Here is a 16,365-nt window from a genome sequence, read left to right as displayed (position 1 = left end):
TAACTTCTATGTATTTACATTTCAACTAAATACAGAAAAGTTATTATATTTAGTTTATATCAATACACATGACGTTAGGCCAGCGATACTCAACCTGCGGCCCGGCAGACTTTCTGGTTGGCCAATCTGGTGTGTATGTAGTTTGGAACTCATACACATAAGAACTTTTGCCCTGACATCATTGCAGACGAAAGAGAGGATACGATTATTCCCAATTAATGAAAAATTGCTTCCTCTGCAGGTAGGGAAAAATCTTGAACGAAAATTGTCTCTGATAATTATTTTCTGTTCTGGATAAGATTGTTTTGCTGAAATTCAAGGAGATTTATAGAAAAATAGTTAAGTTAGGGTCAGGACTATGTTTTCTAAGTATTTAACGACATCGAATAACAATTTTTATTCTATTTTCAACAACTTACATTTGCTTTCGGGTCTGCTTATGACGAAATATGGGTTACTGTTCGATATTGTTACCACAGACATGGTTCATGGCCGTGTGGTGATCTAAAGCTTGTATAGCCTTTCATGGCGAATGGAAAATATACACTGCATTTTCTTATTAATTTCAATAACGACAAGACCGCAAGCCTTGGTGGATGTCCAACATATCAACGAAGAAATACTGATTATAATGATTATAAAAATTAACAACGTGTGTGTATGTGTATGTATGTATGTGTAGATCGTTGAAACATTTAAACGCACTTACAACACATAAGTTATTTTTTATTTTACAATTAACATACTCACTAGAAATATTTTTTATCATAGAACAACGTTTGCCGGGTATATATACAGCCATTCCGTGCAAAACCCATATAGTGGTTCTCAGATTTTCGTCAAAAGTGGTAATTTTGTTTTTTATCGCAAAACATTAGACCCGTATTTTTTATTTTTTCAGTAGGGTTCCCATTTCCATTTTAGGGTAGTCCGAAAAATCATTTTTGTACCACTTTTTCCCAAAAATGACAATTGAAAATTAATAACTTTTGAATCACTGAACCGATTTAGATAATCGACATATAAAATTGAAACTAATGACCAAGCCTTTTATTAAAAAATATTTAAAAATTATTATATTTTAGTAATTATTGATTGTAGTCGTTTTTATTTTTTTATGACTTTGGACTAGAGGGCGCTATATTTTTTTATATTTTTTCTTGAAAGCTGGGATTTTTTACATAACATATCTCGATATCAGAGATGCAATTTTTTCGTGCATCTGATTTGTGATTTGAAAATCATTTTGCCCCTCTGTCCAACTATAATTTTCTGCAAAAAATCATAACATTTGAATTACTGAACCGATTTAGATGATCGATATATTAAATTGAAGCCAATAAGCTAAAACAAGCCTTCCTTGAAAAAATATCACACTTGCAGGAAGATTGGATTCTAGTCGCATATGCCTAATTTAGTCACATAGGAATATTGATCGAAGACTTAAAACATGTTAAATTTACAAAATTATGATTTAAAAACGATAATTATAGCATCTCTGATATAGAGATATGTTAGGTGAATAATCCTCAGCTTTCCATAAAAAATATAAAACAATATAGCGCTCCTATCTTTAACCGAGAAAACTATGAAAAACTACCCCAATCAATAATTACAAAAACAAAAATTCTTTTTTTTTTCGCAAAAGTAATATTTTTACAAAGAAAAATAACTCGTAAGCTTCAATTTGATATGTCGATGATATGAATCGGTCCAATAGTTCAAAAGTTATGACTTTTTGTAGTGGGAAAAATGAGGAAAAATTGTTTTTCGAATCATCGATTAGTTTTGAAAAATCATATTTCAAAAGCGAAAAAAATTACATCTCTGATATCGAGATATTTTATGTAAAAAAATCTCAGCATTCAAGAAAAAATATTTAAAAATATAGCGCCCCCTAGTCCAAACCCATGAAAACATAAAAAAACGACTACAATCAATAATTACGAAAATATGATCCATATTCTCTGCAAGTTCAATATTTTTCAATTATAGCTCATTGGCTTCAATTTGATATGTCGATCATCTAAATCGGTTAAGTGGTTCGAAAGTTATAAATTTTTGAAAAAAGTCATTTTGGGAAAAAGTTGAAAGAAATTGATTTTTTGGATCACCCTAAAATGGAAATGGGCACCCAAATGAAAAACTTTAAAAAAAACGAGTCTAATGTTTTGCGATAAAGAACAAAATACCACTTTTGACGAAGATCTGAGAACCACTATATTGGTTTGGCATGGAATGACTGTATATATATATATATACAAAATACAATCTTACGTGCATCGCGCTGTACAAAGTATTAATGAATATGTGAAAATTAACGTTAAAAGACATTTCTATAGATTTGCACACTTTTACAGACATTCACATGTTTTTACAGATTTTTTTTTAAATCATCTGGCATCTCTTCCTTCCACTTTTTATCGAATATTTTCAAATCGCAGGTGTAAACATTTACGTGACTCTGACTTCGTTTGTTTTTAATTCGTTCGGGAAAACGTTATGTCAAAGAAAGGGGATATTAAAAATGCGTTGCTCAGTGGAAGGCTGAGATGCTCTTCCAGAGATGCAATAATTAATTAAACAATTGACGGAAAAATGTAATTCGTTCATTTTATAATTTTAATTATTTTTGCCCTTGACAACAATACCTCTTTTATAGTGTTGATTATCATAAGAAAAATAACACTCCTGATCGTTGGATCTCTTTTGACATTTCAATTGGATCTTTTTTGACAGCCGTTTTGATTCACTCCGCACTACCTAGCTTGGGCCGAACACCAATTTTGTCATTGCTGTCCACCTATAGTGCAACGCCTTGATATTTTGTATGGATTGACAGATAAACAAAAATACTCCACGCACCGTAATGAAGCAACTGTTTACAAATACAAGAAACCGCTTGAAATTGAATAATGACCTTTTGTAGAATATGTGCGGAAGATATAGCGGAAGCTGCCGTCTCGATTTTCGAAGGAGCCGAACAGCTCGCTGCAATGATCAACGAAATATGTGGACTACAGGTAACATTCAAAATCCTCATCAAACTTATCAAACATATATAAAGTAAATCCCATAGATATCGGAAAACGACGGTCTGCCTGATGTTGCTTGTTGTACCTGTGTGGCCGAATTACAAGCTGCGATAAAATTGAAACATAAATGTTTGGAGTCGGATGCCGCATTGCGAATTCTTTTGGACAGTAACAAAACGTGAGTATACGCACATCAGGGATGATGCTGTTGAACGAAAAAAAACTTCTATTCCAGTAAGAATAGCATAAACACAACTAACGGTATAGTTGGGACTGCTGAAATAAGTTATCATATTGTATATGAAGAAATTGTGGAGCCTTTCAAACAACGAGTTGACATATCCAAAGGCATTGCAGAAACTGGTTGCAAAATAGATTTGAAGGAGCTCAACGACGCTCCCTCAGATTGTGTCAGTCGAAAACATGATTGCAACAGTACGAAAAAAGTCATCAGCACCTCAAATGATGCAGATGTTATTGTGAATTCTGATTCAAAATACGTTTGTTGTGGTTGTGACATCGCTTTTGAAAATAGAGAACTTCTTCTTGAGCATTCAAAATTAACGCATGAGAATCAAAAATCTCTAAACGAAGAACGACCCTTCGAATGCGCAATTTGCTACAAACGCTATACATCCGAGCGAGGGTTGAAACTACATCGGAGAAGCGCACTCGCTTTCAAACATCATCAGTGCGCCATTTGTGGCAAACGATTCGGCAATCGTGTGATTCTAGCAAACCATGAATTAACCCACACGAAAGAAAAACCCTTCGCATGTCACGTATGCCCAAAGAGTTTTGGCTCTCAGTCGAATCTTTTATCGCATGTCAAACTCCATTCCAGCATCCCAGAACATACCAAACATGTATGCCATATTTGCAAGAAAGGATTCAGTCGAAAAAGTTACCTCAAACATCATAATGCATTGCTTCACAGCGAGAATAAACCGTTCGCTTGTACGCTCTGTCCGAGCAAATTCAAAGCCAAATCAAATCTGCGGCTGCATCTTCGAACCCACACACAGGAACGTCCTTATTCGTGTGAGCTCTGCAATAAAAGTTTCATGTATCCAACCGACAAGAAAAGGCATATGATACAGCATACGGGCCAGAAGCCGTTCAAATGCACCGATTGTGATAAGGAATTCACGAGGAAAGGCGTGCTGCTGAAGCATCGCGCGTGCCATGAAAACGAACAAATGGAGGTTACGGGAATTAGTTAGGTTTGGAGAAGGATTCTCGACAGTGTCATTACTCGTTTTTAAGTACATTTATGTATAGAGGAAATAAACATCAATTCGAACAGAATGAAGGAAAATATGTGATTATTATTATTATCATTTTGTTAAGTTTATTTCAGCCGGCTTTCAGGTCATTCACCGTCTCTAGAGGAAATGCAGCTTCCAATACCGTTACACATGGAGATCACCTCAGCAAACAGAAACACAAATTGACCACGTTTTGATCGACGGTTGGCACTTCATCAATGAACCTATCGTGGAGCTAATATCGATTAAGACTGGTGATGATCAAACTGCATTCTAAATTTTTAGTCGTCAATAACATAAGACACCAGCGCTCACCACGGTACCTCTTACGACGACTGCAAGAGCCGAACGTTGCTGCAACATACTCGCAGCGTCTTGAAGCTGCGTTACCGGGGGTAGACGAACTGGATACTGCTCCCCTCGATGAATGTTGGAACACCTTGAAAGCAGCAATTAGCAGTCCAGCAGAGACCGTCATCGGGTATGAACGAGGACAACGAACGAATAATTTGACGTCGAGTGCCGACGGCTTCTGAACGAGAAGTATACAGAACGCGCAGCCATGGTACAACAAACGACTCGACAAAACGAGGAATGATACAGACTGAAGCAAAAGCAGCAAACACATCTCTTTCGGGGAAAAACGGCCCGCATGGAAGAGAAAGAGTGGGAAGAAATGGAGCTGCCTCATCGATCTCGAGAATCGCGGAAGTTCTTCAAGAAACTGAACGCCTCGCACAAATGCTTTATGCTGCGGACCGAAATATGCAGGAACACGGAAGAATGCATCTCAATGAACGAACGCGAGGTAATCGAAAGATGGAGGCAGCACTACGACACCTGAACGGCGCGCAGACAGGAGACCAAGACGGCGTTGATGAGGACTACATCGGTGCAGTGAACAACGACGACGAAACAGCTGACAACAGCAACAGCCGTGAAATTCGAAGACACATAGTCAATGGAAGTCGTGCTTACTATGGGCTCCGCAAATGCTTGAGGTCCAACAAACTCCGACCCCGTACGTTAGGGTACGAAATCCCTAACTCGACCGGTTGTTCTCTATGGGCACGAAGCATGGATGCTTGAAGAGGACTCACAAGCACTTAGTGTTCTCGAACGCCGAGTGCTCAGAATAATATACGGTGGTGTAAAGGAAAACGGAGTATGGAGAAGGAGAACGTATCACAAACTGGCGCAACTCTACGGCGAGCCCATCATCCAGAAAGACGCCAGTGCTATCTTCTTTGCTAGTTTTTTTGCGAGTGTTTCATTTTGCATTTCATCCCGATTTGCATATTTCAAAACAATTTGCTTTGCACTTTGGAGCCTCAATCAGCGCATCTTAAATCTATTAAATATTACATGCGCATGGAATGACTTGAAAAGCCTGGGATATGAAAGTTATGCAGATACACCAAGTAGATATCGGAGGATATTTTAAGCTGTTTTCAATAGGACTCTTGTTTCTTGATGAAGTTGCCAACAGAGAGATATGCACAACCGAGGATACGGAATTATAGGACAGAAGTTAATGCTCAGAAAAAAAAGACGGGTGGGTAATGTCGGGGACATAACCGGAGTGACGTAGGACTATACAAAGGGGACAGCTTTTGTTAAATATATATTTTAAATATATTGTTTTATCTTCTTCTCCTACGTGAATACCTACCTATCTACCTGAAAAATTGATTAGTTTACTGTTTACTCTTTATGAATATGTTGAGGGTTGAAAAGAACCTTTGGTGTTGTGTTTTTGTTATCACTCGATATTCCCATCTTGTTCGGTTAAACCTTCCTGTTTAGCTATTGCGTTTGCCACTCGCCACAGCTTTCACAGTTGGAAAATTTCTTCCCATCCAGCTTGTGACATGTTGTTCAGTAAATTACATTTAATGCGACATGCCGGAGAAACACTTTGCCACTCACTGAAACTAATTGTTGCCTTGATGAGCGCCGAACCGAAGCTGCTCTGTTCTTGATGCGGGTTTTCTGATTGTCGTGAGCAGCTTTGCAAGCCAACTCGAGCACTCTGACGGCCGAAACTCTATAATCGCTGTTAGGTATACTGGTGCTCCGGCACCAATCCGTTCGGCCTAGTTACCCTTGCGGAGCAATCAGTGAATGCGACCAACAGAGAACTGGAGACCTGCACGGTTCGAGTGAGACTTTGCCTTTCCCTTAACTTGTCCTCCTTTGTTACGTCCACGATGCCGATGCCGTACAATCACACGGGTTTACGGTTTGAAAGAAAATAAGATATTTTTTTGGGGTCCGCGTGTTTTATACTCTAGCGGTACACACTCACAGGATAGAGACAAATCGGCAGACTCAGCCAGAGGGGCGAGTCCAACGAGACGAACGAATGAGCGTCAAAAGGGAGCGATGGCAAAAAAATACATTCATTACGATTTGTTCGCTCGTTGGATTCACATGCAGGCTAAAAAGGGTCCTTTTCAGGATCACAAAATTATCTTCAATCTAAAGAGTTTATTGTTTTGTTGTCACTCGATATCCCCTCATGTTCGGCTAAACCTTTCTGTTTAGCGATTGCATTTGCCACTCGACTCAGCTTTCACAGTTGGAAAATTTCTTCCCATCCAGCTTGTGACATATTTTACAGTAAATTACATTCAATGGCACGTCGCATTACCACCACTCAGTATCGGATTGGAGGTAATTTTAACCTGTAATTGAACATTTGCGATGACAGTGTCGGCTTTCAATGAGGAGTCATAATTTGGACCCCGAACTCTATGTTTACAAAAATGTCCAACTAAATATGTCGCATTACCGGCCCGTCCAATTAGCTAAATGTCGAGATAAGTGTAAATTACTGTACTTTCAATCTAGAAGCAATTTAAGAGTTGGTGAAAATCAATAAGCTCAGAACAACTGCCAAATTCACATACTCATCATATCCTGGCAAACAAATTATGAAAAAATCAATTTGTGTTTTATTATTATTTTGGATATTGTTTTAGAAAGCATTGAACTGTATTTCCTAAACTCTTTTTTGGCCCTGAAAAGCGCCTTGTTTTATGGAATGGTTCCAATTTAGAAAACTTAGTACTCGTGGTTTTGAAAAAAAACCATTTCGAACGCCCTCGATGCCGCCTTGTTCTGGATTTACCACCAAAGCAGTTTGTATAAAGAACAAACTTTTTTCTTCTGCTACCTGATGCCGTTTTGTGATTGCGTTTGCCACTCGCCACTCGCTGCAACTGCCTGTTGTCTTGATGTCCACCGAACCGAATGTGTTCTGTTCCGAATGCGGGTTTTCTTATCGTCGCGAGCAGCTTTGCCAACTAACTCGATCACTTCAGCGGCCGAAACTATATAACGCCGGCTAGGTGGACTGGTACTAACGCGCTCGGCCTAGCTACCCTTGCGGGGAACTCCAGATCAACACGGTTCGAGCGGGATTTTGCCTTTCCCTTCACTTTTCCTCCTTTACCATGTCCAGACATGGGTGCTTGGGTTGGTTTGTTGATGTGTTGTGATGCGAACCGATGTGGTGTACGGTTTGAATGAGAATGATCGTGACGGAAGGAAGGTATTGTATTATAGAGACTTTAAACTTTTGCAGTTCATTCGTCTCTAGCCTTGAGAAAGGCCCTTTGAAAACTCTACTCCATTCTACTCCAGCGCTACCACCTCCGCCCTCTTGCCTTGAGAAAGGCACTCGATCCCTCGCCGTCCAGCCCGTCCAGCAACGATGTTGTCCAGTCGGTGTCCACACAAAGAATGGATCGTTACGGCAGCGGAGCGAGGATTTTTAAGCTGACTGGCTGGCTCGAGAATTACGCATGTGTGAGACTGCGACCAATGTGTCGTTCATTTTTTTCTTTTTCCTTTCCAATCGTGCTTCATTCTATTTCGCTGCTGCTCTGGTTGCCCGTTTTGGTCGGTACGATTTGAGGAGCACAAAATGGACCAATCAAAAATGGGCACATAGTGCATTTTAACAATGCTTGATATTTCACAATTATTCAATTATTTATCTCAAGAAAAATGAAATGTTATTCGTTATGATAGATGCGTAGATATATTTCCTATCAATTGATGCAAAAACCTTTGCGATCTATTGAGAAATGCTCGAGTTATAAGCGTTCCAAATCTTGCATTTTTTCTTACTTGTTCAGTGCCTAGATTTCCATTTCACCCCCTATATCTTCCGGTTAGACGTAGTCCTACGTCAAAATTTGCCCGAAATCAACAATTTCGTGTCTCTAATTCATAGGGCAATAGTAGAAAGTTCAGTTACAGAGAGTACATTGATGGGCCAATAGTTTTTCGATTGCTGTCGAAAAATGACTTTTCAACGGCAAAATGCGATCATAGCCTGGTAATTTTCCAGTGCGAGTGATGGATGATCCTCGCATCCATTGTGATGTGAATAACAAACAATTGAAGTTTGGTTTCATTAAGAGATATTTGAAAAATAATTTTAACATGTTGAGTCCCGAATTTTTCTTGCTGCGCTATCCATTCAGCTCGTATCAAGGGTGTTTGCACAATATTAGTGTCGGCCTCAGCTCCCAAAGATACTTATTGTATAAATAGAAAAAAAAAAGTCAGAAATACGACTACGAAAGAAGTCACATTTTGTAAAACATCCGAAAACAAATCACATATATTTTTATTTATTTATTTTGCAACTGTTAGTCCCAGTCAGTCAGCGCTTTCCTACCAAAAAGCTCAACGTCGGCCCCTAGGGACCGACGCGGGGCTCAACATGTTGATAAGAGTGATAACATGCCGCTATAGAGTGCTGTTCAAGCCGCACTTACCAGATTTACCTTATATACTTCTTGAGCTTGAGCTTGAGCTTGGGTAGACTGTACAATTCGTAGTTGCTCTCCGTGATTGACCTGAACCAACCAAATTGCACAAAGAACACACAGAATGACGCTTGGAACTAGCAAATCATTCTCGTTGTGCAATTATCGGTGATTCGAGCTTTAAATGGTCAATAACGACGCCGGCCACGTCCTTACAGTCACCAGGGGAAGGGAAGGAATGTTACTATGATATTCGCCGCCAGAAGGGTCGCCTCTATAGCGTGGTTCCCTAGCGTTTATCATGGAAGGGATAGTTGTTAGTCAGATTCTGACTTCTGGCGATAAATTCAAGTCTTTGGTAATGTTTTAATAAAGTACAGGAAGGATAAATGTTTTCTTCATTTGGTTCATCAAGAAAATTAGTACTATATTTAGTGATTATTATTGTTAGCATCTGTAACGAAAACGAACGATGCTAAATTTCTGCTGAATTCGTTTTCTACTGGTGGCAACGAAGAATTCAATACATCCAACAATGAGCGAGAATTTCTCATATGAGCTATGAGTTCGCATATCTGGGCATGAACACACAAAAAACTCATAATGAGGAAGCCAATTCGTTAACACAAAATATCGGTAGATGACGAAATACTCTCGTTGATATTTTAGGTCACTGGTAGACCATGGAGTGTTGCTTGAAGTTGGTTTCCTTCTAAGAGTGGTACAGTTTGAAAAAGGTGAAGGTGAAAGGTGAAGCATCTGTCATTCACTTATTCCGGTTGTACAAGGATGTAATTCGCCCACTTTTACCACAAAGCGTGTAGCGCAGTGTAGTGCGAGTGCATTGCTCTCAACAGTTCGATGCAGTCGAAAATTTCATGAGTAGCGTGGCGCTCCTGTTTTGTCTTATTTGATATGTTTCGGACAATTCTTTGTTTCCCTTGGTATGTTCAAAGTCGTTGCTGTCATGTTCTGACTTCAGGATCTCCAAATCATGGAATTCAGCGTCAGGGAATTCGTTTAGAATGTCATCCATCTTCTGGGAAGCTAAGACCGATCATTATTACAATAAAAATATAGCAAAGTTATAGTTTTTAGTAAACTATTTCACCAGCTCAATGTATTTGAGATTTGTTTTTCATTTGTATTTTGACATTTGAAACATAGTTAAAGGGGTGATCAGTAATAGCGAATTCGTTTTTAAAACTGAGTCAGTGCCAAACTGACTCTGTAATAAAAAAACGTTTTCAGTTTCACGAATGCGATGTTTTGTTGGTGTGCGTTATATAGTCTGATTTGTTTATATTCGCGACGATAAATGTACAGTGTCGACGTCTAATGGCGATATTAATGCTTGGGAGGTAAATTATTCTCTATCAGATCAACAGGGCCAAGTGCAATATAAAAGTTTGAATGAATGTTTTCACTTCATATTGTTTTATTACTTAAAACATGTAGCTCTGACACTTACTTAACCATTTGTCGATGCATTTCCTGGTTTTTCCACAAATTATTACTATTATAATATAAAATCATCATTAGCCATAGTTTTCGTTCAATATGTTTCTGTGATATCGAAAAAAACCTCTTATTTCATCACATGAAATAAATATTCGATACGTTAAAGTAAATTTTCATTCATAATTTTGATTTTGAAAGCAGGTTTATTCCACCTGAATATCCATCATTATTTTCGCCTCCCAATGAAAGCACACGTAGCTTAATGCCGTCTGCTCGAATATACTTTCAAAATCAGAATCCGAATTGGATTACGATTCCAATAATACAAAAGCAAAAGCAGCAGGTTTTTCATCTTCATAGTTTTTATTTTTAGATTTTCCAAAACAATACTCGGAACTTGACAGTTCACTATAGTTGTATTGGTGAACCCGAGTGCCAACCCGTGAAACATCTCAGTGCGAAACTAACAGCTTTCGGGGCGAACCAGTGCGACACTGAGTGCGAAACTGAGTAAATAAAAAAACGTTTTGACAGCAGTTGGTGCGGCACTGAGGTTGAAACTGAACAAAAACGAATTCGCTATAACGTGTTTTCCACGAATTTGATCACCCTTTGTAGAAAGCGACGGTTTGAATCGGAAGCTGAAAAGACCTCAGAATCCAATAGTCAAGTGAGTTCACAATATCATTCGTCGATATAAGTACGATTCACATACAACATCCACGTCACGTTCCGTTACGTCAGTTATTCTACCATGCAATTGTTATGAAAACATTCACGTACACATGCCAACATATCTCTTAGTTCCAAATTTCGGAGTCAAAATCATTCGTGACTAGCTGAGAAAAATATTGGGTTGGGGAAAAAGAAATGTCGTATATTGTCAATATATGGCAACACTTAAACATATCTTGTGTTGCACTTATCGCATCGGGTCATAGTATACGGTTATTTAAAGACGACAATCTGTACTACAAGCGTCGTTTTGACGGTGTTGTGATTGTCCTTTTCAGTCTCAAGTTATAGCGCGTCAAAGATGGAGTCCACCAAGCATTCTTGCTTCGCCATATTTTACGTTTTTACTACCTGCGAGGTAAAACTGCATCGAAGGCGGCCGAAAAAAATCGTGTAGTTTATCCCCGATACTGTAACGATTCGCACAGCACAGCGTTGGTTTGGTCGATTTCGTTCTGGTGTATTGGCTGTCGAAGATACACCCCGTACTGGTAGGCCAATCATCGTGGAAACCGATAAAATCGTTGAATTTATCCAAGTAGACCGGCATGTGAGCACTCGCTCGATTAGCCAGGAACTGGGTATAGAAAAAATGAAAAAAAAAAACTCATTAATGTAATATAAGATACTTACCAATACCGAACACAATCATCATTTTTTCTCATCACTAAAAACATGTTACTTTATTATAGAGAAAACATGTCTGAAATCGAAAAGGTAATTTTCTTTTATAATTTTTACTTTCGGGGTGTTTATCCATCCCAATGCGAATTTTAATTGGACTAACAACACCTAATACTATATGTAGAGCAATCACTTTTTCTAATATTTCTTCACTTTTCTAATTTTTCTCGCCGCATAAACTTTTTTTTTTGGTGAAAATAAATACAACAAAACAGACAGCTTAAACCAAACGACCCGTTCTCGAGCGGGAACACACCTTTAATTTAATTTATTTAATTCATAAATTAAAACCAAGGTGTGTTCCCGCTCGAGAACGGGTCGTTTGGTTTAAGCTGTCTGTTTTGTTGTATTTATTTTCACCAAAAAAAAAGTTTATGCGGCGAGAAAAATTAGAAAAGTGAAGAAATATTAGAAAAAGTTTGAAATAAATCGTTGTATATATCAAGTCATTTTTAACACAACTGCGAAGCCTACATTAATGTTTCAAATTTAAATTTTATTTGCTATAATTAATCGTATCACTCACCTTGTTTGCAATATAAAAATACCCCCGACTTTCATATATTTTCAATGCCGATTTTCCCCGGGCACCTTGGTTTTGATGTCTCTGTTAGGGAACACATTTCGGTGGGAGCAAAAGCTCCCCCTACTTTTGTGTATTTACAATGCCGATTTCCCCCAGGCAGCTTGGTTTTGGTGTCTCTGTTAGGGAACCGCCACATGTTTCGTCAATTTCGACCAGTCAGAAGTGGGTATTCCTGTCAGGATAGGAGTTGAGATTTTTCAATTGTTCGATAGTTAATTTCATTCAATTATATTTTTATCAATGTAAGAAATTGTTATGGAGTGCCGAAATCGATTGACGTAAAAATTTTATCAATCCATCATGAACTGATTGAGCAATAAGCGTTCGAAATTGGACAATTTTCACGAAGCATTCGATTTTCAATTTTCAATTTGTACCCCAATATGTTCCCGAAAGACGTAATCCTACGTCAAAATATAAAATAGCAATATTACAGAGAAGTTTAACACAGTGCGCGAGTATACGAGTTATGATTTTGCGCGCGAGTACAGGAGAGTTAAATGTTTTGCGCCTGATTGGAATAATAAAGGATAAGCTATTTTTATAAAGGAGACGTGTCCTGTATCCCATCCTACGTACACCATTGCGAGCTCTTATTTATCTCTGGAAACGGAAAAAATAAGAGGTTCTATTACTATGGAGCAGAGTGCATAAGAGATGGATTCTATCCGTCAGGCATCAAATTTAAAGCATACCTGTATTATGAGTCATTCAGTTTTTGAATCCTCAGCAGCTGTCAAACATTGTTTTGTTTGCAAGCCATTCCTTCTCCCGTACCAAGTGTGTCCTGTGGCTGTGCGTTGTTTATTCGGCTCAGTTTATCACCAAACTTCCGCAAAGTTGCAGTTTAAACACGCTCTGTTTCGAAAGCTCGATCTGTGGAATAGCTCGTTTTTTGTTTTGGTTAGTTGATTGGTGCGAAATTTAGAGCGGAATAGTTGAATTAATGTTCTAACATTTCTAGCGATTCAAAGTGAATAGTCAAATATGGCGGCTCAACTTGCGGGCGTCTTCGAACCGAATTTGCAGGAGAAGATTGCGAATTCCAAAATTCTGGTTGTCGGTGCTGGAGGAATTGGATGTGAGATTCTCAAAAACTTGGTTCTATCAGGATTTCAGGACATAGAGATTGTAAGTGCTGTTGATGCTTAGCGTCATCGTTGCGGTAGCTTTGGGAATAACCTGAAAACAGTTGGGTTTCCAGTGTTCCCAGTGTACCAGAAGGGCATCAGGTGGATTTTGTCAACTAAAGCGGTTTTCTTTTCCAGATTGATTTGGATACGATTGATGTGAGCAATCTGAACCGGCAGTTCCTATTCCACAAAGAACATGTTGGCAAGTCCAAGGCAAATGTGGCACGTGAGAGCGCGCTCAGTTTTAATCCGGATGTAAAGATTAAAGCATATCACGACAGTGTTACCACGTAATATTCTTTCTCCGTTGATAAAAAGACATTGTGATTAATTTGAACATAATTTACAGCACCAACTATGGCGTTAGCTTCTTCAAGCAGTTTAAGCTGGTTCTGAATGCGTTGGACAACCGTGCCGCTCGTAATCACGTAAATCGGCTTTGTTTAACGGCAGATGTACCGTTAATTGAGTCCGGGACCGCCGGTTATAATGGACAGGTAGAATTGATCAAGCGAGGCATGACTCAGTGCTACGAATGTACGCCGAAAGCAGCACAAAAAACATTCCCAGGTTGTACGATCCGAAACACTCCTTCGGAACCGATCCATTGCATTGTGTGGGCCAAACATCTGTTCAAGTAAGAAGATATACGGTATAAACAATGATAAGCAGATTTATCACTATTTTGTGTGTTTTCAGTCAATTGTTTGGTGAAAGCAACGAGGATGAGGACGTATCACCGGACACGGCAGACCCGGAGGCAGGAGCAGAAGCGGGTGAAAGTGCACTTGCCGCTGAAGCAAATGATAAGGGTAACGTAGATCGTGTGAATACCCGAACCTGGGCTCAACAGTGTGGATATGATCCAGAGAAAATTTTTAACAAACTTTTCTACGACGATATCAATTATCTTTTGAGTATGTCAAACCTATGGAAGAGTCGCACACCGCCGAATCCAGCTATGTGGAATGCGCTGGAAGACAATCCCGAGAAGGCTCCGATTGATACAGTTCTACGCGATCAAAAGGTGCTCAGTCTGGCTGAATCTGCAAAAGTGTTTGCGGAAAGTATTGGTGCTTTGAAAAATGATTTCGCCAAACTTGCTGATGGTGATCATCTCGTGTGGGACAAGGATGACAAGCACGCGATGGACTTCGTGGCTGCTTGTGCCAACATTCGAGCGCAAATTTTCAATATCCCCAGAAAAAGTCGTTTCGAGATAAAATCAATGGCGGGTAATATTATTCCGGCCATTGCCACAACCAATGCAATCACGGCTGGTGTCGTAGTTATGCACGCTTTTCGCGTGTTGAAGGAAGAGTTTGACAAGTGTCAATCGGTTTACATGCGTCTCAGACCGAACGCTCGCAATCAACTGTTTGTTCCCGATCGGGCACTGAATCCCCCCAATCCAAAATGTTACGTATGCGCAGCGAAACCGGAAGTTACCCTGAAGGTTGATACTAAAGTTGTCACCGTCCAAGAATTGCGAAACGACATTCTCATCAAGGCGCTAAACATGATTGATCCCGATGTGATCATCGACGGCAAGGGAACGATTGTGATATCATCGGAGGAAGGGGAAACAGATTGCAACAACGACAAGAAGCTTTGCGATCTGCACATTGTGGACGGTTGCATCTTGAAAGTTGACGATTTCGTCCAGAACTATGAGCTCACGGTTACTATTATCCACAAAGACGCGGCCCGCGACGAAGCTAACTTTGAAATCATTGCTGATCCGGACTCACTCAAACCGAAGGAGGATGAAGAAAAGAACGCCGATGGTACGGAACCTTCTACTTCGGGACAGAATGGCAACGGCAAGGCTCCGGCAGCTGCTGCAAATGGAGCCGCCAATGATGATGATGATGACGATATGTGTATTGTTGAGGATGAATCGGAGAAACAGGGCGAATCAGATGTCGGCGCCGGCCCTAGCAGCAGTTTCACGGAGAAGCGAAAAATCGAAGAGATTGAAGGTCCATCGTCGAAGAAGGCGCGCGTTTCAGCCGCTGACAATGACGACGAACCAATCGTTATAAACTAAGATCTCTGCTGGTCATCATTCGGTCCCGGCGGCTGAATCGACCCATCCTCATGTCAACATATATAATTTAATACGGAAGCGTAATAAAACAAACAAAAAGATTGTAATGAACGTATTATAAATTAAATTTTAAGCAAACTCAAACTAAGCTTTTTCATCCGAAATTCGTTTTTATATACAACTAGATGACCCTGAAAAATTCGTCTCGCCCAAAATGGTTTTTTGACGTAGGATTATTGACGTAGGATTACGTCTTTCGGGAACATATTGGGGTACAAATTGAAAATCGAGAATCGAGCACATCGCGAAAATTGTCCAATTTCAAACGCTTATTGCTCAGTCATTTCATGATGGATTGATGAAATTTTTGCGTCAATCGATTTCGGCACTCCATAACAATTTTTTATATTGAATAAAATAATATATATCATTAAACTAACTATCAAACAATTGAAAAATCTCAACCCCTATCCTAACGGAAATACCCACTTTTGATTGGTCGAAATTGACGACACATGCGGCGGTTCCCTAACAGAGACATCAAAACCAAGCTGCCTAGGGGAAATCGGCATTGCAAATACATGAAAGTCGGGGGCATTTTTATATTGCAAGTAAGGAGAGTGAAACGG

The 16,365-nt window shown here is 39.3% G+C and overlaps 2 protein-coding genes across 2 annotated transcripts; both read left to right on the top strand.

The window, feature by feature from the left end:
* Window positions 1-2,835: 2,835 nt before the first annotated feature.
* On the top strand, window positions 2,836-4,353 carry LOC129777330 (zinc finger protein OZF-like). The gene is made up of 3 exons (XM_055783558.1): window positions 2,836-3,023; window positions 3,080-3,213; window positions 3,271-4,353. The coding sequence occupies exons 1-3, from the start codon at window positions 2,916-2,918 to the stop codon at window positions 4,256-4,258; spliced, it is 1,230 nt and encodes a 409-aa protein (XP_055639533.1). The 5' UTR covers window positions 2,836-2,915; the 3' UTR covers window positions 4,259-4,353.
* An 8,943-nt stretch (window positions 4,354-13,296) lies between these two features.
* LOC129775993 (SUMO-activating enzyme subunit 2) lies at window positions 13,297-15,880 on the top strand. Its single transcript, XM_055781330.1, has 5 exons — window positions 13,297-13,456; window positions 13,518-13,684; window positions 13,822-13,976; window positions 14,036-14,323; window positions 14,386-15,880. The coding sequence occupies exons 2-5, from the start codon at window positions 13,541-13,543 to the stop codon at window positions 15,734-15,736; spliced, it is 1,938 nt and encodes a 645-aa protein (XP_055637305.1). The 5' UTR covers window positions 13,297-13,456; window positions 13,518-13,540; the 3' UTR covers window positions 15,737-15,880.
* The last annotated feature ends 485 nt before the right edge of the window (window positions 15,881-16,365 follow it).

The sequence above is a fragment of the Toxorhynchites rutilus genome, chromosome 3 (genome assembly GCF_029784135.1).
Source record: "Toxorhynchites rutilus septentrionalis strain SRP chromosome 3, ASM2978413v1, whole genome shotgun sequence".
Taxonomy (NCBI): Eukaryota; Metazoa; Arthropoda; class Insecta; order Diptera; family Culicidae; genus Toxorhynchites; species Toxorhynchites rutilus.
This window is presented reverse-complemented; position numbering and strand designations above follow the sequence as displayed.